The sequence below is a fragment of the Bubalus kerabau genome, chromosome 1 (assembly GCF_029407905.1).
Source record: "Bubalus kerabau isolate K-KA32 ecotype Philippines breed swamp buffalo chromosome 1, PCC_UOA_SB_1v2, whole genome shotgun sequence".
NCBI lineage: Eukaryota > Metazoa > Chordata > Mammalia > Artiodactyla > Bovidae > Bubalus > Bubalus kerabau.
This window is the reverse complement of record NC_073624.1, coordinates 92,925,777-92,950,861: the sequence shown is the minus strand read 5'-3', so window position 1 is coordinate 92,950,861 and position 25,085 is coordinate 92,925,777. Positions and strand designations below refer to the sequence as shown.

General features: G+C 41.5%; 1 protein-coding gene across 1 annotated transcript in view; it reads left to right on the top strand.

The window, feature by feature from the left end:
* FAM186A (family with sequence similarity 186 member A) overlaps window positions 1-25,085 on the top strand; it is a 73,568-nt gene that overhangs the window by 20,723 nt on the left and 27,760 nt on the right. Inside the window, exons 2-8 of the mRNA XM_055580018.1 lie at window positions 5,879-6,095; window positions 7,010-7,180; window positions 17,799-20,239; window positions 20,636-21,868; window positions 22,049-22,366; window positions 22,511-22,834; window positions 23,240-24,930. Coding sequence (XP_055435993.1) covers window positions 5,879-6,095; window positions 7,010-7,180; window positions 17,799-20,239; window positions 20,636-21,868; window positions 22,049-22,366; window positions 22,511-22,834; window positions 23,240-24,930 — 6,395 coding nt within the window. The remainder of the gene's footprint in view (window positions 1-5,878; window positions 6,096-7,009; window positions 7,181-17,798; window positions 20,240-20,635; window positions 21,869-22,048; window positions 22,367-22,510; window positions 22,835-23,239; window positions 24,931-25,085) is intronic.

Genomic DNA, 25,085 nt, shown 5'->3' with positions numbered 1-25,085 from the left:
CCTTGTGCCTGACAGTCTCGGGTTTTACGGTGATGGCATTAGTTTCTGGGTTGTCTTTGGCCACTCATTCTGACTCAGGGTCCTTCTTGGTTGTTCACAAATTGCTCAGCCAAGATGGATGCCAGAGAGAAGGATTCTGGGAGGTAGTAGTACAGGTGGTGTCTCCTTTTGCCCTTTCCTGAACTTTTCCGGTTGGTGGTGGCTTGTTAGTTCCATGTTCCTTACCAGGATCTGCTGTCCTAAAATAATTCACGCTAATGGCGCTTGGCCAGGGTGGGCAGTTTCGGTCAGTGTGCATTGTTCTTATCTGCCTCTCAGATTCTATCCCGCTCCAGGTTATGGTTACCCATCTTCTTACTTTGACCCTTTCACCCCTGTGGCACATGTTTCTAACATGTCTGTCTGGTGACAGATAGCCAGGCTCCTCTGTCCTCCACCATTTCCTGGAGTTTGCTCAAATTCATGTCCATTGAGTTGGTGATGCTGTCTAACCATCTCATCCTCTGCCGCTCCCTTCTCCTTTTGCCTTCAATATTTCCCAGCATCAGGGTTCTTTTTCTCTTCACATTAGGTGGACAAAGTATTGGAGCTTCAGCTTCAGCATCAGTTCTTCCAATGAATATTCAGGGTGTGGCACATAGCAAGCACTTAATAACCTGGCAGCACTTAAAGTGTTTACCATGTTATGTATGGTATAAATTTATCTATAGATTATCTCATTTAATCCCCAGAATAATTCAACAGGGATAGGTATTACTATTAATCTTATTTCACAAATGAGGAAACTGACAATATGTGAGGCTGGGCTAAAGGTCATGGTTGTTACACATAGTGGGTCCTGGAATCAAATCCAAGTATTCTGTGATTCTACTGCCTTTAAAAAAAAATTAAGGTAAAATTCACCCTTTTTGGTGTACTGTTTGAGAATTCTGACAAAGACGTATAGATGTGTAATCACCACCAAAATTCAGATTTAAAACAGTTCTAACTCCTTGAAAAATCCCCTTACACCCTTCTGTGGCCACCCTTTTCCTGCTGATAGCCTCCTGAAGCCATTGGTTTTCTATGCTTATAGTTTTCCTTTCCTGAATGCCATACAAATGGAATCATACCCTATGTCACTTGAATCTATCACTAGTTAAAAGATACTTGAGTTCTTTCTAGTTTGGAGCAATTATGAATAAAGTCACTATAAACATTCCATGTACGAATTCTTTTATAAACATAAGTTTTCATCTCTTGGCTAAATACCTAGAAATGGTATTGCTAGGTCCTGTGGTAGCATACCTTTATAGGAAATTGTCAAACTGTTATCTTAAATGGCTTTACTATTTTGCATTCCCCTCAGAAAACTGTAAGAGTTCCAGTTGCTCTTCATCCTTGTCTGTACTTAGTATTGTCACCATTTATTTAGATCTTCTTGATTTCTTTCATCAATGGTTTTGTAATTTTCAATGTACAATTTTCTTGTTAGATTTGTAAATATTTCATGTTTTTAGTGTAATTGCAGATGATAGTTTTATTAAATGTCAAATTCTAATTATTTATTGCTAGTGTATAGAAGGGAGAAGGCAATAGCACCCCATTCCAGTACTCTTGCCTGGAAAATCCCATGGGCGGAGGAGCCTGGAAGGCTGCACTCCATGGGGTCGCTGAGGGTCGGACACGACTAAGCGACTTCACTTTCACTTTTCACTTTCATGCAGTGGAGAAGGAAATGGCAACCCACTCCAGTGTTCTTGCCTGGAGAATCCCAGGGACGGGGGAGCCTGGTGGGCTGCCATCTATGGGGTCGCACAGAGTTGGACACGACTGAAGTGACTTAGCAACAGCAGTGTATAGAAGTATGATTTTGATTTTTATATACTGGCAGCTTTTAAAAAATATATTCCTTTGGGTATTTTTATAAAGTTTTTTGTTTGTTTAATTTTTGGTTTGTTTTTGGTTTTGTTTGATGTGTGAATGGAAACCTATTTCTCCTTTTTCAATTAATATTCTTTAATTTCCTTTTTTTTACCTTATTTCATTGGTTAGGACCTTGATAAAAGATTGAATAAAAAGGAATCCTTAGAGCAATTTAGGCTTTCACCATTAAGTATAATGTTAGCTGTAAATTTTTTGTAAATGTTCATCAGTTTGGGGAAGCTATCCTTATTCCTAATTTGTTACAGAATTTAAAAAAAATCATGAATGAATGTTGAATTTTGTCAACTGCTTTTTCTGCACCTATTGAGATGATCATATGCTTCTTCTTCGTCTGTTGATATGATTATTTACACTTATTAATTTTCCAGTTTTGAAACCGCCTTATGTTCTAATAATAAACCCCACTTGTTCATACTGTTGTATTTTTAGTACATTGTTTGATCTAATTTCTAATATTTTGTTAAGCATTTTTGTGACTGTGTTCATAAAGAATATTGATATAGTTTATTTTCTTATGTCTTTATCTGTTGTTGGCATCAGGATAATACTGGCCTCAAAGAATAAGTTGGGAAATGTTTTTCCCACTTCAGATTTCTGGAAGAATTTATGAGCAACTGCTTAGCTTGTACTGTATTCTTCATCACTTGACCTAGCAAACTCTGTCTCGGTTCTCCTATACATCAGACAAATTATTTGTTGCAACTAGATCTTCTGTTTCTTATTGCAGTATTTCCAGCACCTAACATCTGATTACTCCTTTTATATATTAAAACATTTTTATCTAATTTTAATTGTGGTAGAATACACATAACATAAATTTTACCATCCTAATCATTTTTAAGTCTACAGTTCAGTACTACTAAGTATAATCACATTGCCATGCAATCCATATCCAGAACTTTTTCCCTTTTTTTTTTTTGGCAGCACTGCATAGCCCATGCAGTGAGAGAGTGGAGTCCTAACTACTAGACCACTGGGGAATTTCCTCAGAACTTTTTCATCTTCCAATACCCTATTTCCTTCTTCCCTCTAACCTTTGGAAACCACCATTTTACTTATTTCTGTAAATTCAACTAGTCTAGATACCTCATATTAGTGAAATCATACAGTATTTTTTCTAAATGTGGATCATTTTTAAAGTCTTTATTGAATTTGTTACAATACTTCTTTTTTATGTTTTGGTTTTTTGGCTGAGAAGCATGTGGGATCTTAGCTCCCCATTCAGGGATGGAACCCATAGCCTCTGCATTGGAAGGAGAAATCATAACCACTGGACCACCTAGAAAGTCCCCAGTATTTGTTTTTTATGACTGACTTGTTTCACTTGGCTTAATGTCTTTTTTTGCGGGGAGCGGTTGCTGTGCTGGGGCTTCATTTTGATGGCCACACTTCTCTAGTTGTGGTGAACAGGCTTAATTGCCCCCAAGACATGGTCAATCTCAGTTCCTTGAACAGGGATCGAACTCACTTTACCTGCATTTGAAGGCAGATTTTTTTTTTTAACTTTTATTTGCATTTATTTTTTGCAGGATTTATTCCTGGGCCATAAGTTGTTGTTTCTTCAGTTTCGAAGGCAAATTCTTAACCACTGGACTACCAGGGAAGTCCCAGCTTAGCTTAATGTCTTATGGTTTAACCACATGTGTGCTCAGATGCTCAGTCATGTCTGACTCTTTGCGACCATACGGACTGTAGCCTGCCAGGCTCCTCTGTCCATGGAATTTACTGTTTCAGAATGTCTTTCCTTTTTAAGGCTGAATAATGTACATTTTGTTATCCATTCAGCTGTCAATGCACGCTTGGGTTGTTTCTATCTCTTGGCTATTGTGTATAATACTATTATGAACATAGGTGTATGACTATCTGACAGGGTGCCTGTTTTCAGTTACTTTGGGTGTATACTCAGAATTGCTGGATCGTATGGTAATTCTATTTTTAATATTTTGGAGAACTGCTAATACAGTTTCCATTGTGGCTGCACTATTTTAGATTCCCACAAATAGTGCATAGGAGTTCCAATTTTCACATCCTTACCAATATTTGTTCAGTTCAGTTCAGTTGCTCAGTCGTGTCTGACTCTTTGCAACCCCATGAATTGCAGCACACCAGGCCTCCCTGTCCATCACTAATTCCCAGGGTTCACTCAAACTCACGTCCATTGAGTCGGTGATGCCATCCAGCCATCTCATCCTCTGTCGTCCCCTTCTCCTCCTGCCCCTAATCCCTCCCAGGTTCAGAGTCTTTTCCAGTGAGTCAACTCTTCACATGAGGTGGCCAAAGTACTGGAGTTTCAGCTTTAGCATCATTCCTTCCAAAGAACACCCAGGACTGATCTCCTTTAGAATGGACTGGTTGGATCTCCTTGCAGTCCAAGGGACTCTCAAGAGTCTTCTCTAACACCACAGTTCAAAAACATCAATTCTTCAGTACTCAGCTTTCTTCATAGTTCAACTCTCACATCCATACATGACTACTGGAAAAACCATAGCCTTGACTAGATGGACCTTTGTTGGCAAAGTAGTGTCTCTGCTTTTGAATATGCTATCTAGGTTGGTCATAACTTTCCTTCCAAGGAGAAAGCATCTTTTAATTTCAGGGCTGCAATCACCATCTGCAGTGATTTTGGAGCCCCCCAAAATAAAGTCTGACACTATTTCCTCTGTTTGCCCATCTATTTGCCATGAAGTGATGGGACCAGATGCCATGATCTTAGTTTTCTGAGTGTTGAGCTTTAAGCCAACTTTTTCACTCTCCTCTTTCACTTTCATCAAGAGGCTTTTTAGTTCCTCTTTGCTTTCTGCCATAAGGGTGACAGAAATAACCTCATCTGCATATCTGAGGTTATTGATATTTCTCCTGGCAATCTTGATTCCAGCTTGTGCTTCCTCCAGCCCAGCGTTTCTCATGATGTACTCTGCATAGAAGTTAAATAAGCAGGGTGACAATATACAGCCTTGACGTACTCCTTTTCCTATTTGGAACAAGTCTGTTGTTTCATGTCCAGTTCTAACTGTTGCTTCCTGACCTGCATATAGGTTTCTCAAGAGGCAGGTCAGGTGGTCTGGTATTCCCATCTCTTTCAGAATTGTCCACAGTTTATTGTGATCCACACAGTCAAAGGCTTTGGCATAGTCAATAAAGCAGAAGTAGATGTTTTTCTGGAACTCTCTTGCTTTTTCGATGATCCAGCGGATTTGGCAATTTGATCTCTGGTTCCTCTGCCTTTTCTAAAACCAGCTTGAACATCTGGAATTTCACGGTTCACATATTGCTGAAGCCTGGCTTGGAGAATTTTGAGCATTACTTTACTAGCATAAAGCATTACTTTACTCACATCCATTAGGTAAATACATATCAAAACCACAATGAGATATCATTTCATATCCATTTAGGTGGCTACTATGAAAAACAAATGCTAGTTATTTTTTCAGCTGTGCTGGGTCTTCGTTGCTGTGAGGGTTTTCTCTAGTTGCAGCAAGAGGAGGGCTATTCTCTAGTTTCAGGCTTCTCATTGAGGTGGCTTCTCTTGTGGAACATGGGCTCTACAGAGAGGGGACTTCAGTAGTTGTGGTATATGGGCTTACTGCCCTATGGCATGTGGAATATTCACAGACCAGGGATCGAACCCATGTCCCCTACATTGGCAGGCAGATTCTTAACCACTGGATCACCAGGGAAGTCCACTAAAAGTCATTTTAAGGAGGGCGCTAGAGTTAGAATCCAGATGTAGTTTCAAACCAAATATTCTTTTCATTATATCATAGAAATTCTAGGATGAAGGCAGAGAAAAAAAATTAAGAGGAAAATCTTAGACTTACAGAAAAATTAAAATTAAAAAGCTTTTGATTAGAGAGCTTTATAGTGACTATCACTGACATTCTGGGAAGACAGGTAATCAAATCTTACTGTCAAACAGGACTTATTACTTTAATCTCCCTTCTTATGCTTATAGTATCTTAATATGCAGCTGGCAGACATAATGCAAAACGTGAAGTGTATAATAAATCGCTATACTGCGAATGAGAATATGCATGCTGGAAGGAAAATATCCCTTATAGAACATAAGAAATGGAGAGGAAGCTTGCTGGAGGAAATAGTTGCTTGCGCTAAGACTGCTGAAATTAAAGACAAGACTCTTGCCTACATTCTGGCCTGGTTGGAAGAATGGAGTAAGTTTCCAGAAGTGATTTAAAGTTAATGAAAACCTACAGAACAGAATTATAAGTAAATTTTGAAGGATTAGAAGACTAAAGAAGGAAAGGCTAAGATGGTTAAACAGTTGCTCTCTGTTTCAGGAAGAATAAAATAAGGAAAACAAGTTTGCTCACTTAGCATGCTCCTGCCCAGTGTCTTAATGCTTCCTAGTCCCTTGCCTGGAACATTTTCTACCAGGTAGCCACACGGTCTATTCTCTGCTTATACCTCACTTTAAAATGAGGTGTTCTCTGACCATCCCCATTCTCTACACCCTGGCCCTGTCTGTTATTCTTTGTGTATAGCTTTTCTTACCATCTGGCACACTTTATAATTAATATTTTTTTAAATTTTGTTTGTTTCCTTTCACTAGAATATAAATAGTAATAAAGTCAGGGAATTTGTTTTATTCAATGCTGTGTCTTCAGCATCTAGAACAGTATATGACAGAGGAGAGTCTAGTTGAGTGAAAGAATGAATAAGCTAAGAATACAAAAAGAAATTTCATTTAGTTATAAGAAATTTCATATAACAGGGGTTATGAAATACTAGAAAACTTACCAAGGGAGTTAATTGGGGTTTTAATCCCCAGTATTAAAGCATATAAACACATTTTAGATCTTTATCCCTGATATCAGGGAATTAAACCCATTAGATACCTTTTAACTATATTTTAAGCATATTTTCATGCCCAAGATTTACTGTTCAGTCTTCTATTCCAAGTCTTTTCTTTTTTCATTTCTTCACAGAGAAAAGCCTCAGAATAGAAATAGGTATAAGATATCTGTATTTCCCAATACTACAATATTGAGTAGGTAGCCAATATTATAAGCCTATATGGTTATAATTATTTTTCTGCACAAAAGTAATTTTTTTTACTCTCTTCAAGATGTCACTTTGTCTGAGATCACTGCAATTGATATTGAAGAACACCATCACTGTTTAGCACAAATGGAGATGTTACCAGAAACGTTCAAAGCTATTGAGAGCAATGTCAAGATACTAAGCAGAATTAGTATGTTTTTGCTTGAAGAAAAGAAGAAACAAAAGAAAAAAACAGGTGAGAGTGCTCTAAGACATTGGATATAGATTTTACTTTTTCTAAAAAACAGCTTTATTGAGGTATAATTTACATACCATAAAGTTTACCCACAATAGTTGTATAATTCAATGGCTTTTAATACATTTAGAGTTGTACAACTATCACCACAGTCTAACTTTAGAACATTTTATGATCCACAAAAGATCCCTAAGCCCATTTGCAGTCAATCCTCATTCCCACCTTCAGCCCCAGACAATCAATAATCTATTTTCTGTCTCAATAGATTTGCCTTTCTTGGATATTTCATAAAATGGAATCATATTTCACATAGTCCTTTATGTCTGGTTTCTTTCATTTAGCATAATGTTTTGACGTTCAGCCATGTTACAGAATGAATCGTAGTTTCTTCCTTTCTAGTGCCAATTGTACACCATTGTTTGCATATACCAAACCTTATTTATCCATTTACCAGTTCATTTGCATTGCTCCCACTTTTTCGTGTTTTTGAATAATGCCACTATGAACACACATGTATGTTTTTGTATGAACATAAATTTTCATTTCTTTTTGGAGATACCTAGGAGCAGAATTTCTATGTCATTTATTTATCTATTGCTGGTAAACATATATTTAACTTTTTAAGAAATTATTAGCTGATTTCCCAAGTGATAGCACCATTTCAATTTTCATCAGCAATGTATTAGGGTTCCACTTATTTCACATTTTCAACAAAACTTGTTATCGTCTTTTTTTCCTTTTTTTTTTAAAGTATAATTGCTTTACAATGTTGTGTTAGTTTCTACTGTCTTTTTTATTTTAGCTTTCTTAATAGCTGTGAGGTGGTTTCTCATTGTGGCTTTAATTTGCATTTCCCTGACTAATGATGTTGAGCACTTTGTCACATGCTTATTGGTCATTCCTATATCTTCTTTGATGAAACATCTATTCAAATACTTACTCATTTTTATTATTGAGTTTTAAGAGCTTCTTAGATATTCTGGATAACAAGTCCTTTTTCAGAAAAATAATTTGCAAATGTTTTCTCCCAGTCTGTGGCTTGTCTTTTCATTTTCTTAATGGTGCCTTGAAGCCCAAAAGTGTTTAATTCAGATGAAGTTCCATCAGTTTATCTTTTTTTTTTTTTCTTATATGGATCATGGTTTTAGTGTTGCGTTAAGAACTTGTATTATTCAGGGTTCAACTCTGAACCAAAAACCCTGAACCAAAAGGAGGTTATATTTTATCTATCCATCGACCTAGCACACTGCACTTTGGAACATATTTTGTATTATTTTAATCCTTTTAAATGTACTGGGACTTGTTTTATAGCCTAGCATATGATCTATTCTGTAAAGCATTCCATGTGCTGTTGAAAAGAATATATACTACATTGTTGTCAGATAGAGTGTTTTACAGTTTGTTTATATTGTTCTACTCATATATATATATTTATATATATATTCACTGATTTTCTATCTAGTTCTATCCATTATTGAGAGTGGGATATTCAATTTTCCAATTATTATTGTTATTTCTCTTTAATTCTGCCAGTTATCTGCTTCCTGTATTTTAAGACTCGGTTGTTAGGTACACATATGATTATAACTGTGGAGCTTCCTAATGAACGGATGCCTTTATTTTTATAAAATATCCTTTGTTGTCACTAGATCCATTTCTTTTTCTTTGCCTTAAAGTCTATTTTGTTTGATACTTGTATAGTCTCTCTAGCTCCGCAGTGGTTATTGTTCAGTTCAGATATTTAGTCATGTCTGTGAAACCCCATGGACACACGAGGCTTCCCTGTCCATCACCAACTCCTGGAGCTTACTTAAACTCATGTCCACTGAGTCAGTGATGCCATCCAACCATTGCATCCTCTGTAGTCCCCTTCTCCTCCTGCCTTCAATCTTTCCCAGCATCAGGGTCTTTTCAGATGAGTCAGTTCTTCACATCAGGTGGCCAAAGTATTGGAGTTTCAGCTAAAGCATCAGCCTTTCCAATGAATATTCAGGACTAATTTCCTGGATGAACTTGTTGGATCTCCTTGCTGTCAAAGGGACTCTGAAGAGTCTTCTCCAACACCACAGTTCAAAAGCATCAATTCTTCAGTGTTCATTCAGGTTTCTTTTGGTTCAACTCTCACATCCATACATGACTACTGGAAAAACCATAGCTTTGACTAGATGGACCTTTGTCAGCAAAGTAAGGTCTCTGCTTTTTAAAATGCTATCTAGGTTTGCCATAGCTTTCCTCCAAGGAGCAAGCATCTTTTAATTTCATGGCTGCAGTCACCATCTGCAGTGATTTTGGAACCTGAGAAAATAAAATCTGTCACTGTTTAAATTGTTTCTCCATCTATTTGCCATGAAGTGATGGGACCAGATGCCATGACCTTCATTTTTTAAGGCTGAGTTTTTAGCCAGCTTTTTCACTCTCCTTTTTCATTTTCATCAAGAGGCGCTTTGGTTCCTCTTAGCTTTGTGCCATAAGGGTGGTGTCACCTGGTATCTGAGGTTATTGATATTTCTCCCAGCAATCTTGATTCTACCTTGTGCTTCATCCAGCCCAGCATTTCATATGATGTACTCTGCATATGACAGAATGATCTCTGTTTGTTTCCAAGGCAAACTATTCAATATCACATTAATCCAAGTTTATGCCCTGTAATGCTGAAGAAGCTGAAACTGAATGGTTCTATGAAGACCTACAAGACCTTCTACAACTAACACCCAAAAAAGATGTAATTTTCATTATAGGGGACTGGAATGCAAAAGTAGGGAGTCAAGAAATACCTGGAGTAACAGGCAAATTTGGCCTTGGAGTACAAAATGAAGCAGGGCAAAAGCTAACAGAGTTCTGTTAAGAGAGCACACGGTCATAGCAAATACCCTCTTCCAACAACACAAGAGAAGACTCTATACATGGACATCACCAGGTGGTCAACACCGAAATCAGACTGATTATATTCTCTGCAGCTGAAGATGCAGAAGTTCTATACAACCAGCAAAAACAAGACCAGGAGCTGACTGTGGCACAGACCACAAACTGAGAGACAAATTCAGAATTCAACTGAATGAAGTAGGGAAAACCACTTGATGATTCAGGTATTACCTAAATCAAATCCCTTATGACTATACAGTGGAAGTGACAACTAGATTCAAGGGATTAGATCTGCTAGACAGGGTGCCTGAAGAACTATGAACGGAGGTTTGTGACATTGTACAGGAGGCAGGGATCAAGACCATCCCCAAGGAAAAGAAATACAAAAAGGCAAAATGGTTGTCTGAGGAGGCCTTACAAATACCTGTGAATAGAAGAGAAGGGAAAGGTAAAGGGAAAGGAGAAAAGGAAACATATATCCATTTGAATGCAGAATTCCAAAGACTAGCAAGGAGAGATAAGAAAGCCTTCCTCAGCAATCAGTGCAAAGAAATAGAGGAAAACGATAGAATGGGAAAGTCTAGAGATCTCTTCAAGAAAATTAGAGATACCAAGGGAACATTTCATGCAAAGATGGGCACAATAAAGGACAAATGGTATAAACCTAACAGAAGCAAAAGATATTAAGAAGAGGTGGCAAGAATACACAGAAGAACTATACAAAAAAGATCTTCACGATCCAGATAATCACGATGGTGTGATCACCCACCTAGAGCCAGACATCCCAGAATGCAAAGTCAAGTGGGCCTTAGGAAGCATCACTATGAACAAAGCTAGTGGAGGTGATGGAATTCCAGCTGAGCTATTTCAAATCCTAAAAGATGATGCTGTGAAAGTGCTGCACTCAATATACCAGCAAATTTGGAAAACTCAACAGTGGCCACAGGACTGGAAAAGGGCAGTTTTCATTCCAATCCCAAAGAAAGGCAATGCCAAAGAATGCTCAAACTATGGCACAATTGCACTCATCTCACACACTAGTAAAATAATGCTCAAAATTCTCCAAGCCAGGCTTCAACAGTATGTGAACCATGAACTTCCAGATGTTCAAGCTGGATTTAGAAAAGGCAGAGGAACCAGAGATCAAATTGCCAACATCTAATGGATCATCAAAAAAGCCAGAGAGTTCCAGAAAAATATCTACTTCTGCTTTAGTGACTATGCTAAAGCCTTTGACTGTGTGGACCACAGCAAACTTTAAGCAAAATTCTTAAAGTGATGGGAATACCAGACCACCTGACCTGCCTCTTGAGAAATCTGTATGCAGGTCAGGAAGCAACAGTTAGAACTGGACATGGAACAACAGACTGGTTCCAAATCAGGAAAGGAGTACTTCAAGGCTGTATATTGTCACCCTGCTTATTTAACTTCTATGCAGAGTACATCATGAGAAACGCTGGGCTGGAGGAAGCACAAGCTGGAATCAAGATTGCCAGGAGAAATATCAATAACCTCAGATATGCAGATGACACCACCCTTATGGCAGAAAGTGAAGAGAACTAAAGAGCCTCTTGGTAAAAGTGAAAGAAGAGAGTGAAAAAGTTAGCTTAAAACTCAACATTCAGAAAACTAAGATCATGGCATCTGGTCCCATCACTTCATGGCAAATAGATGGGGAAACAGTGGAAACAGTGGCTGACTTTATTTTGGGGGGCTCCAAAATCACTGCAGATGGTGATTGCAGCCATGAAATTAAAAGACGCTTGCTCCTTGGAAGAAAAGTTATGACCAACCTAGACAGCATATTAAAAAGCAGAGATATTACTTTGCCAACAAAGGTCCATCTAGTCAAAGCTTTGGTTTTTCCGGTAGTCATGTATGGATGTGAGAGTTGAACCAAAAGAAACCTGAATGAACCCCGAAGAATTGATGCTTTTGAACTGTGGTGTTAGAGAAGACTCTTGAGAGTCCCTTGGACTGCAAGGAGATCCAACCAGTCCATTCTAAAGGAGATCAGTCCTGGGATTTCTTTGGAAGGAATGATGCTAAAGCTGAAACTCCAGTACTTTGGCCACCTCATACAAAGAGCTGACTCATTTGAAAAGACCCTGATTCTGGGAAAGATTGAAGGCAGGAGGAGAAGGGGATGATAGAGGATGAGATGGTTGGATGGCATTACCGACTCAATAGACATGAGTTTGAGTAAACTCCGGGAGTTGGTGATAGACAGGGAGGCCTTGCATGCTGCAGTCCATGGGGTCACAAAGAGTCAGACACAACTGAGCGACTGAACTGAACTCTGTATATAAGTTAAATAAACAGGGTGACAGTATACAGTCTTGACATACTCCTTTCTCAATTTGGAACCAGTCCATTGTTCCATATCTGTTTCTAACTGTTGCTTCTTGACCTTCATACAGATTTCTCAGGAGGCAGGTAAGGTGGTCTGGAATTCCCAACTCTTGAAGAATTTTCCAGAGTTTGTTGTGGTCCACACATTCAAAGGGTTTGGAAGTCAATGAAGCAGAAGTAGATGTTTTCCTGGAGTTCTCTTGCTTTTTCAATGATCCAACGGATGTTGGCAATTTGATCTTTGGTCCCTTTGCCTTTTCAAAATCCAGCTTTAACATCTGGAAGTTCTCAGTTCACATACTCTTAAAGTCTAGCTTGGAGAATTTGAGCATTTCTTTGCTAGCATGTAAGATGACTGCAACTGTGCAGTAGTTTGAGCATTCTTTGGCATTGCCTTTCTTTGGGATTTGAGTGAAAACTGATCTTTTCCAGTCCTGTGGCCACTGCTGAGTTTTCCAGAGTTGCTGGCATATTGAATGCAGCATTTTAACAGCATTATCTTTAGGATTTGAAATAGCTCAGCTGGAATTCCATCAGCTCAGCTAACTTTGTTCATAGTGACACTTCCTAAGGCCCACTTGACTTCGCGCTCCAAGATATATGGCTCTAGGTGAGTGATCACACCATCGTGCTTATCTGGGTCATTAAGATCTTTTTTTTGTATAGTTCTTCTGTGTATTCTTACCACCTCTTCTTAATATCTTCTGCTTCTGTTAGGTCCATACCATTTCTGTCCTTTATTGTGCCCATCTTTGCATGAAATGTTCCCTTGGTATCTCTAATTTTCTTGAAGAGATCTCTAGTCTTTCCCTTCCACTGTTTTCTTGTGTTTCCTTGCACTGATCACTTAGGAAGATTTTCTTATCTCTCCTATTCTTTGGAACTCAGCGTTCAGATGGATATATCTTTCCTTTTCTCCTTTACCTTTCATTCTCTTTTTTTTCTCAAATATTTGTAAGTTCTCCTCAGGCAACTATTTTGCCTTCTTGCATGTCTTTTTCTTGGGGATGGTTTTGATCACCACCTCCCATACAATATTATGAACCTCTGTCCATAGTTCTTCAGGCACTCTGTTTATTGGATCTAATCCCTTAAATCTATTGTCACTTCTACCGTATATAATCATAAGTGATTTCATACAGTTTCATACACCACCTGAATTTTCTAGTGGTGTTTTTTCTGCTTTCTTCAATTTAAGTCTGAATTTTACAATAAGGAGTTCATGATCTGAGCCATAGTCAGATCTCAGTCTTGTTTTTGCTGACTGTATAGAGCTTCTCCATCTTTGGCTGCAAAGAATATAATCAATCTGATTTCTCTATTGACCATCTGGTGATGTCCATGTGTAGAGTCGTCTCTTTTGCTGTTGGAAGAGGGTGTTTGCTGTGACCAGTGTGCTCTCTTGGCAAAACTCTGTTAGCCTTTGCCCTGTTTCATTTTGTACTCCAAGGCCAAACTTTCCTGTTGTTCCAGGTATCTCTTGACCTCCTACTTTTGCATTCCAGTCCCCTATAATAAAAAGGACATCTTTCTTGGTGTTAGTTCTAGAAGGTCTCATAGGTCTTCATAGAACCGTTCAGCTTCAGCTTCTTCAGCATTAGTGGTTGTTGCATAGACTTGGATTACTGTGATGCTGAATGATTTGCTTTGGAAACAAACAGAAATCATTCTGTCATTTTTGAGACTGCACCCAAGTACTGTGGTTATTGTTAGTATAATTGAATTTAAGATGTGTTGCTTATATTTGGATCTTTTGGGTTTTTAAAAAAAAATACAATCTGACAATCTCTGACTTTTAGCTCAGTTCAGTTCAGTTATGTCCAACTCTGCAAACTCATGGACTGCAGTAAGACAGGGTTCCCTGTCTATCATCAACTCCCAGAGTTTACTCAAACTCATGTCCATTGAGTCAGTGATACTACCAAGCATCTCATACACCCTCAATCTTTCCCAGCATCAGGGTCTTTTCAAATGAATCAGTTCTTCACATCAGGTGGCCAAAGTATTGGAGTTTCAGCTTTAGCATCAGTCCTTCCAATGAATATTCAGGACTGATTTCCTTTAGGATGGACTGGTTGGATCTCCTTGCTGTCCAAGAGACTCTCAAGAGTCTTCTTCAGCACTACAGTTCAAAAGCATCAATTATCTGGCATTCAGCTTTCTTTATAGTCCAACTCTATAGAGTTTTAGCTGGTGTGTTTAATTAATTCACATTTAATGTAATTATTGATATGGCTGGATATATATCTGCTATTTTGCTCATGTATCTTTTTTTTCCTTCTATTCTTTTCTTGCCTCTGTGTTAAATAGGTATTTTCTAGCGTACCTTTTAATTCCACTTCTTCTTACATTTTCTTAGTGGTAGTTATAGGAATTGCAGTATACATTTTAAATTATCACAATCTTTTCCAGATTGGTACTAACTTAATTCCAGTGAAATATAGAATCTTTGCTCCAATAGTTCCACCCTCTTCCTCTCCTCTGTGCTTTTCCATGTACACTACATATTTAAGCCCAACAATATAGCTTTATAATTAGTGTTTTATATGCTTGTCTTTTAGTTAACTACAAGAGGAAAAAGAAAAAAATATTTTTGCTGTGTTTTTATTTACCTACATATACTACTGCTCTTTATTTCTTTGTGTGAAAATGCAAATGTCAAAATGAAAAAAGAATTAAAAAAAAAGTGACAGATTTTATTTTCTTGGGCTCCAAAATCACAGCAGATGGTGACTGCACACCACGAAATTAAAAGATGTTTTCTCTTTGGAAGCAAAGCTATGACGAACCTAGACAGCATATTAAAAAGCAGAGACATCACTTTGCTGACATAGGTCTGCCTAGTCAAAGCTATGGTATTTTCAGTAGTCATGTACAGATGTGAGCGGTGGACCATAAAGAAGGCTGAATGCCGAAGAATTAGATGCTTTCGAATTATGGTGCTGGAGAAGACTGTTGAGAGTCCCTTGGACTACAAGATCAAACCAGTAAGTCCTAAAGGAAATCAGTCCTGAATATTCATTGGAAGTGCTGATTTTGAAGCTGAAGCCCCAGTACTTTGGCCACCTGATATAAAGACCCGACTCACTGGAAAAGACCCTGATGCTGGGAAAGATTGAGGGCAGGTAGAGAAGGGGGTGGTGACAGAAGATGAGATGGTTGGTGGCATCATCGACCCTATGAACATGAGTCTGAACAAATTTCAGGAGATAGTGAAGGACAGGGAAGCCTGGTGTGCTGCGGTTCATGGGATGGCAAAGAGTTGGACAGACTTAGCGACTGAACAACATGAGAGTTGTACATGTGTGTACTTTGGGAAGAGTGTTATTTCAGGGAATGATGTATTACCTTCTAGTAATATAGCATCAAGTTTGGTAGCTATTTTTGAAGAAGAATTTTGCTGGATATGAAATTCTTGGAAAGAAATGGCAACCCAGTCCAGTAATCTTGCCTGGAGAATTCCATAGACAGAAGATCCTGGGCTATAGTCCAAGGGGTCGCAAAGAGTCAGACACTACTGAGCGACTAACACACACACACGTTATTCTTTCAGCACTTTGAATATATCATTCCCTGACTTCTGCCTCCATCGTTTCCAGTAAGAAGTAACCTACTAAATTTCCTGTGGTTCCTCTGTTCTGAGTCTCCTTTGATTGTTGAGTTATTTTTTTCTTTTTGTTTTAAAGATTCTTATTTTGTCTGCTTTCAACAGTTTGACTATGATGTTCCAGGTATGGCTCTTTCTGTGTTTATCCCACTTAGAATTTGCTGAGCTTCTTGAATGTGTAGATTAATGTTTTTCCACAAATTTGGAATCATTTGTCCATTATTTCTTCAAATATATTTTAAAAGTATTTTTATTTATATATTTTTAAAATTTGACTGTGGTGGGTCTTAGTTGCAGCACATGGGGTCTTCAATCTTCACTGGCGCATGGGGTATCTTTGGTTGCAGCATGCAAACTCTTAGTTGCGGAATGTAGGATCTTGTTCCCTGACAAGGGATCAAACCCAGGTCCCTTGCATTGGGAGAATAGAGTCTTAGCCACTGGATCACAGAGAAGTCCTCTCTTCAGATATTTTAAATACCCCTCTCCTTCTGGGAACTCTATTGCTTGTACACTGGTATGCTTGATGGTATCCCACAAATCTCTGAGCCTTTGCATTTTTCTTTATTGTTTTTTCCTCCCTGTTCTTCAGATTAGACAGTCTCTAGTAATCTAGCATTAGGTTTGCTGGTTATTTTCTTCTGTCAACTCACGTGTGCTGTTAAGCCTTTTTGGTGAATTTTTCATTTCCGTTATTGTACTATTCAACTCCAATTTTTCCACTTGGTTTTCTTTAAGTTTTTTTTTTTTTTAATGTGGACAATTTTTAAAGTCTTTATTGAATCTGATGCAGTATTGCTTCTATTGTTTTACATTCTGGTTTTTTTACCTCAAGGCTTGTGGGATCTTAGTTCCCTGATCAGGGATCAAACCCACCAGAGGAGTCTTAACCACTGGACTGCCAAGGAAACCCCTGTTTTTATTTTTAAGCCTGAATTTTAGGGGTTACTTTTGGTTCAGCATAGCTTAGTGGTCAGTCAATGATCAGTCGATCATCAATTAATCCAGATTGATCTAGTAAGGCTTATACTCTTTGCTAATGAATCTGTTTATGGGTTAAAGTAGTATTGTTAAAATGTTGCATTGCTCCAGATCAAATCAACCCCCTCAGGCAGCAGAGTTGTCAGTCTTCACAGCCTGTTTCACTCCTGTAGAACCTATACCAGGCCATAGGGCTAGGGAGTTGGAGATGGAAACAGCTACAAGCTAAAACATCACAGCAAGTTTTTCTTGAACTAATCCTTCTCAATCTGTTGTATGCCTCTAGTCAGTTTCCAAAGTCCTAAAATGGTTGTTTTTGGCAATTTTGCTCAGCTTTTTTCTTGCTCTTTTGGGAAAAATTTGCTGAGTTTCTTATTCAACCATTTTGGAAATCCCTTCAAATGTTTGCCTTCTATTTTTTGTGATCCTTCTGAAACAACTAAGGTTAGCTTTGACTCAGAAAAGGGGAAAAAGAAGTTAGGAACCCATTAAAGAAAATGGAAAGCACCAAGCATAAAACCAAAGGAAAATTTTGATATTCATCCTAATCTAATCTCAAAATTGTAACCTAAAGTAAATTGAGGTCACAGCTGAGTTCTTCTCCTAAACTCTGGAAGAAGAACTTCTAAATAATTGTGGGGAGAGAGTCATTCTTTTGAAAATAATGCTATTTATTTTGGGGCCAAACTTCCCTAATGAAACTTCATTCTATATCTATCTGTTTATTTGGGCTAAATTCCTTAGTCTTAAACTTAGAGCACAGCACAAAAGGAGAAATGCAATCTCATTTATGTTTTATGCTTTTTTTTCTTCTAGCATCTAGAAGTTCTCTATGGAAATCATGGAAAGAAAGAGTTATAAAGCGACCTGCAACAGCTCATGCTTTAAGACCAGATCAGATGATTAGTGATCAATTTGCCACAAAAACAAAGGTGTCAGAAATCCAAGATATGCTTCAGGAACTCATAGGTACTGCAATGTTCAATAAACTGGAAAACAATGCTATTAAATATATATCATCAACAACAGTAAACCTTTCTAAAGCTTTGAGTACACTAAATGATGAAGTGAAAGCTATTAACCTCCATACTTCTGATATATATGCAAGTGAGACAGTTGAAAGAGAACAAGAGATTTCCCTGAAGATCATACAAGATCTCAGTAAAAGAAATGAAATGCTTCAGCAAAAACTTCGAGAAGCAGAAGAAAAATATGAACACCTTATTCGATCCAAAGTTGCAGAGCAACAAGCATTGCCCACATCAACACAGAAAGTGTTACCTGAGCCTTCTCCACAATCAGCCATTAGCCAAGCTGACACAGAAAACAGTTTAGACAGTATTTTGGCCAAAGAATTTGAAAACATGGTAGATGAGGCCCCCAAAAAAGGGACCAAAGGCTTGGGGATCAAGTGGGACTCAACTCATGTATATGCAGCCCAAGGTGAAACAACTCCAGATTTAACTGGCCAGCAGAAAAAATCTTCTGGAGAGATCACTGAAGATACGGTATCAGTGAAGAAAGGTGGTGCCTTTCAGAAAGATGGGGCTGACGAGTTCCAGTCACAGAAAAAAAAGCATACAAAAGGCCCGTCTGGGCAGGAGACCTCTGAATCGAATGTGAATGATAATAAAGGTAAACAGAAAGTCACAGGGACCAAACTCGATCACCACTTAGAATTACAAGCACTGGATAAGAAGAGAAAAGAAACAAAATCCTTTCCTGAAACCAAATCAAAGTCACTCACTGAATCAAAAAGTCAACATTTTCCTTCTGATTTCCCTTCTGACAAGAGCCAAGGTGGTAAAAGTGGAACAAGTGGTATACTGGAACAACGCAGGGAGGCTAAGTCCGAACATTCACAGAGTAAAAGTCAAACTTCTTCAGAGAATAAAGAGGAGCTCACCACTGAGTCAATGGGCAAAGATGGCAGAAATGAGATGAGTAGTACACCAGAGCCATCCAGGTTGAGCAAACTTGATCATTCCTCTGAGAAAATAAAAGGAAAGAAACAGCGTATCTCTCCAGGAAGCACTACAAGAAAAGAAGAAAAATCTGAAGAGAAAGATGTGTCAGTCTTCACGAAGAAATTTAAGTCTCTTGAACTTGCTAAATCAGGTATTCCAGATGGCGAAAGTGAGCAGAGTAACCTAGAAGAATTTCAGAAAGCCGTAGTGTCATTCCTTAAAGAGAAAATTGATAACATAGGAAAGCCCTTGGATAAAAAGACTGTGTCAAAAGAAGAGTTATTATTAAAAAGATCAGAAGTTGAGAAATTAGGAATCATAAAGGCAAAAATGGAGGAATATTTCCAAAAAGTGGCTGAAACTCTGACAAAAATCTTAAGGAAATACAAAGATATAAAAAATGAAGGACGAATTGGAGAGAAACCTTTGAAACAAAAAAAAGCAGTCTCATTTATGCCAGAACGGCATTCTCAGGAACCAACTAGTGCAAAGTCAGAAATTAGCACCTTAATTTCACAGGAGAGGCTTGACCCACTAACTGACAATTTAATACGAATGATCTTGACCGAAATAGAAAGTGAAAGGAATGTTCCAGAAGCCTCAACAGTAGGGACAGACTATAAAGAGAAGGAAAAACAAGAGCTAGAAAAAAGGAGGTTTGAGATGATAAATAAGAATTTGGAGAAGGAAGAGGCATGGCTCCCAGTGAAGGAGGGAAAGCAAGGGCAACAGAAAGAGAAACAGTGGCAGGAAGAAGAGGTGTGGAAGGGACAGCAAAAACACAAGATACAAAAGCAGATTGAGTCAGATGAGAAGCAAAAGCAAAGAGAAGAGGAGAGAGAAGGGTATCAGAAGTCAAAGCAGCAGCAGTTGGAAGCATGGAAACAAAAAATGAAACAGCAAGGTGTGCCTCTGGAGGAGGAGAAAGGACAGCAGACGACGATGCAGGTTCAGAAGGAAGTGAGACATCTGGAGCAAGAAAGCAGTTTGGAGAGAGAGAAGCAGCAGAAGGCAAGGAGAAAGGTAGGGGACTATGAAAGTCAGAAGCAAAAAACCGCAAAGGAGATGAAGACATACGAACAACTAGAAGAGGTGCTCAGTCAGACTTCAATCACATTGTCTCACAGGTGGGAGAGCACACAGAAAGACATGCCGCAGACACACCAAAGAAAAGATTTCATTGGGAATCCTAAGAAATTAGGGGATCTGGCTGAAGGAAAGCATCCCATTGCAATCACTACTCCCATTTCCACACAGTCCTCCTCACGTGGACCCTCTTCTGTTCCTGGAGCGTCTCTTGCAAAGTCCATCACTCTTACCTCTAGGCTTGCCCAAGCAATGGAAATTGACCTCACTTCTGAAGAGGCCAAGGCACTGGAAACCATGGACAGCTTTAATCAGGTTCAGGCGTTGGGGGAAACTACTACTCCTAAGATGCCTCGGGGTTTGGGAGTGGCTCTCAGTGCAGAGCAGGCCCAGGCTCTGGGGATTCCTGTTACCCCTCAGCAAGCTCAAGCTCAGGGCATCACGCTCACCCCTCAGCAGGTCAAGGCCTTGGGAGTCACTCTCACCCCTGAACAAGCTCAGGCACCAGGGATCACTCTCATCCCTCAACAGGCCCAGGCACTGGGGATCATTTTCACCCCTGAAGAGGCTCAGGCACCAGGGATCACTCTCACCCCTCAGCAGGTCCTGGCACTGGGGATTCCTGTCACCCCTCAGCAGATCCAGGAAGTACGGATTTCTCTCACCCCTCAGCAGGCCCAGGCACTGGGGATACCTGTCACCCTTCAGCAAATTCAAGAAGTAGGTGCTTCTCTCACCCCTCAACAGGCTCAGGCACTGGGGATTCCTGGCATCCCTCAGCAGGCTCAAGCTCAGGGCCTCACTCTTACCCCTCAGCAGGCCCAAGCACTTGGGATCACTCTCACCCCTGAACAAGCTCAGGCACCAGGGATCACTTTCACCCCTCAGCAAGCCCAGGCACTGGGGATCACTCTCGCCCCTGAACAAGCTCAGGCTCCAGGGATCACTCTCACCCCTCAGCAGGCCCAGGCACTGGGGATCACTCTCGCCCCTGAACAAGCTCAGGCACCAGGGATCACTCTCACCCCTCAGCAGGCCCAGGCACTGGAGATACCTGTCACCCTTCAGCAAATTCAAGAAGTAGGTGCTTCTCTCACCCCTCAACAGGCTCAGGCACTGGGGATTCCTGGCATCCCTCAGCAGGCTCAAGCTCAGGGCCTCACTCTTACCCCTCAGCAGGCCCAAGCACTTGGGATCACTCTCACCCCTGAACAAGCTCAGGCTCCAGGGATCACTCTCACCCCTCAGCAGGCCCAGGCCCTGGGGATCACTCTCGCCCCTGAACAAGCTCAGGCACCAGGGATCACTCTCACCCCTCAGCAGGCCCAGGCACTTGGGATCACTCTCACCCCTGAACAAGCTCAGGCTCCAGGGATCACTCTCACCCCTCAGCAGGCCCAGGCCCTGGGGATCACTCTCGCCCCTGAACAAGCTCAGGCACCAGGGATCACTCTCACCCCTCAGCAGGCCCAGGCACTGGGGATACCTGTCACCCTTCAGCAAATTCAAGAAGTAGGTGCTTCTCTCACCCCTCAACAGGCTCAGGCACTGGGGATTCCTGGCATCCCTCAGCAGGCTCAAGCTCAGGGCCTCACTCTTACCCCTCAGCAGGCCCAAGCACTTGGGATCACTCTCACCCCTGAACAAGCTCAGGCTCCAGGGATCACTCTCACCCCTCAGCAGGCCCAGGCACTGGGGATCACTCTCGCCCCTGAACAAGCTCAGGCACCAGGGATCACTCTCACCCCTCAGCAGGCCCAGGCACTGGGGATCACTCTCACCAATGAACAAGCTCAGGCACCAGGGATCACTCTCACCCCTCAGCAGGCCCAGGCACTGGGGATTACTCTCACCAATGAACAAGCTCAGGCTCCAGGGATCACTCTCACCCCTCAGCAGGCCCAGGCACTGGGGATTACTCTCACCAATGAACAAGCTCAGGCACCAGGGATCGCTCTCAACCCTCAGCAGGCCCAGGCACTTGGGATTACTCTCACCAATGAACAAGCTCAGGCTCCAGGGATCACTCTCACCCCTCAGCAGGCCCAGGCACTGGGGATCACTCTCACCCCTGAACAAGCTCAGGCACCAGGGATCACTCTCACCCCTCAGCAGGCCCAGGCACTGGGGATTACTCTCACCAATGAACAAGCTCAGGCTCCAGGGATCACTCTCACCCCTCAGCAGGCCCAGGCACTGGGGATCACTCTCGCCCCTGAACAAGCTCAGGCACCAGGGATCACTCTCACCCCTCAGCAGGCCCAGGCACTGGGGATTACTCTCACCAATGAACAAGCTCAGGCTCCAGGGATCACTCTCACCCCTCAGCAGGCCCAGGCACTGGGGATTACTCTCACCAATGAACAAGCTCAGGCACCAGGGATCACTCTCAACCCTCAGCAGGCCCAGGCACTTGGGATTACTCTCACCAATGAACAAGCTCAGGCTCCAGGGATCACTCTCACCTATCAGCAGGCCCAGGCACTGGGGATCACTCTCACCCCTGAACAAGCTCAGGCACCAGGGATCACTCTCACCCCTCAGCAGGCCCAGGCACTGGGGATTACTCTCACCAATGAACAAGCTCAGGCTCCAGGGATCACTCTCACCCCTCAGCAGGCCCAGGCACTGGGGATCACTCTCACCCCTGAACAAGCTCAGGCACCAGGGATCACTCTCACCCCTCAGCAGGCCCAGGCACTGGGGATTACTCTCACCAATGAACAAGCTCAGGCACCAGGGATCACTCTCACCCCTCAGCAGGCCCAGGCACTTGGGATACCTGTCACCCTTCAGCAAATCCAAAAAGTAGGTTCTTCTCTCACCCCTCAGCAGGCCCAGGCACTGGGGATTTCAGTCACCCTGCAGCATATCCAGGAAGTGGGGGTTTCTCTCACCCCTCAACAGGCTCAGGCACTAGGGATTCCTATCACCCCTCAGCAGGCTGAAGCTCAAGGTCTGACTCTCACCCCTCAGCTGACCCAGGATTTGGGGGTCCCTGCCACCCCTCAGGGCATCGTCTTTACCCCTCAGCAAGCCCAGGCATTGGGGATCCACATCACCCCTGAGCAGGCGCAGATTCAGGGCATCACTGTTAAGCCTCAGCAGCCTCAGGCACTGAGAATCCCTGTCACCATTCCACAAGCTCAGGATATGGGGGCCCCTTTCACTTTAGGACAGGCTCAAGCATTGGGGGTTTCGCTTGCTCATGAACAGTTTGCAGAATTAGGGGTTCCTCTCACCTCAGATAAAGTATATACCTTAGAATATCCCCACATCCCAGAACAAATCCAACCTGTGGAAGCTCCTTTCACCCCAGGGGAGGCCTGGTCCTTGGGTATTACTGTTAGGTCTGTGCAGGACCTAACATCAAGAACTCTTCTCATTAAGGAGCAGCCCTTATCACCCTGGGCTAGGCCTCCTTCAGGACATACATTGAAAACTGGGATCTCTTCCATTACTGATAAATCTGTCACAAAACATGCTCCTCACACTTCTAAGGAGTCCCCAGTATCATCTGCTGGTACTGCTGAGAAGTCCCCTATATTTGAGGTGCCTTCTACTCCTTTGCGTATATCAAGGTTTCCTCTTAAACAAGCCCCCTCTGAGAAATTCTTGGGAATGAGGATTTCTTCAGACCCTGGGAAGCCCCTGGCACCACAGACTTCTCCTTCCTCCAGACAGACCCCAGTGTCTAAGGATCTATCAACCTCTGTTCCGTTCCCAACACCAGTTCCCTGTCCAATATCTGGGCTCTCTCCCACTCCACAGCAGCCCCTTGAACCAGAGGCCCTTCTTAGTTCTAGGCAATTCTTCATATCTAGGGACTCTATGACTCCCCAGTCACCTCTGATACTGAAGCCCCTTCTTGACCTCAGACAGCCCCTTATATCTGGAGTCCCAGTCACCTCTGCACAGATTCCCCACATCTGGGCTCCTCTCTCTCCTTGGAAGCACTTGGTTCCTGGGACCTCTTCCATCCCTCAAGAGCTCTTGAAATCTAGACCCTTAACACTCTCTGAGCAGTTTCAGGCATCCCATACCTTTGCCACTCGTAAGCAATCTCCCGGGTTACAAGCCCCTTCTACCCTTAGGCAGCATCTGCCACCAAGGACCCTTCCTGGGCAAGCTTCCCCACTATGGGTCTCTCCCACCCCTGGGCGTCCCCTAACACCGTTGACTCCCTCAACCCCTGAAAAGCCACAGAAAGGTTTGTCCTCTGCTGTCTCTGAGAAAAGGAAGAAAAGATTGTCAATTATTTCTTCTCTGAGATTGAAATCAGTATCGGTCCATCCCAGTGCTCCAAGTTTCAAGGTAATTCAAGACCCTTTCACCACTAAGAAGTTCCAAACAGCAGAGGTCTCTGACACTTCTGAAGAAATCCAGATACCCAAAGATCCTTCTGCCGTGAAACGATTTAGAATGTTTAAGTCCCATCTCACCGATTACAAGACACCGGTATCACAAGCCCTTTATGTTGATGAGGGGACCCTTCCTGCTACTCTCATTAAGCCTGTAACGCCACTACCTTCTCTTATTACTACTCAACTACTCAAAATACGGCAGAGCTCACCTTCTGAATGGGACCAGAAATCCCAACTTCCCCCTATCAATAAGCCCTGGGTACTGACTTCAGTTTCAGATACCAAGCAACCCAAGATGATGGTGCCCACTTCCTATCCCCAAGAGCTCAAAGAACAGAACTATTTTGTTGATGTGGAGGCTCAGCGGAAGAACCTGATACTCTTAAATCAGGCCACAAAATCTTCTATACTCCCTTCACAGCTACACACAGAAGCTAGGAATCTCATAATTGAGACATTTCATACGGACAAAGTTCGGCTGGGGTACCTGTTCCGCAAGTACAATGCCTATAGGCTGATCCAGCGTGCAAGGTAGATGTAAATATTATGTGTCTAGTTGTCTGATTTAGTCCTGGTTTCAAATATCCTCCCTCATTACCTTACCAGTATATATGTATTTGTCAGGTTAGGTGTTCTAAAAGATTCTCTTATAGAAGGTTTGTAAGATGGAAGCCTATTTAAGATAG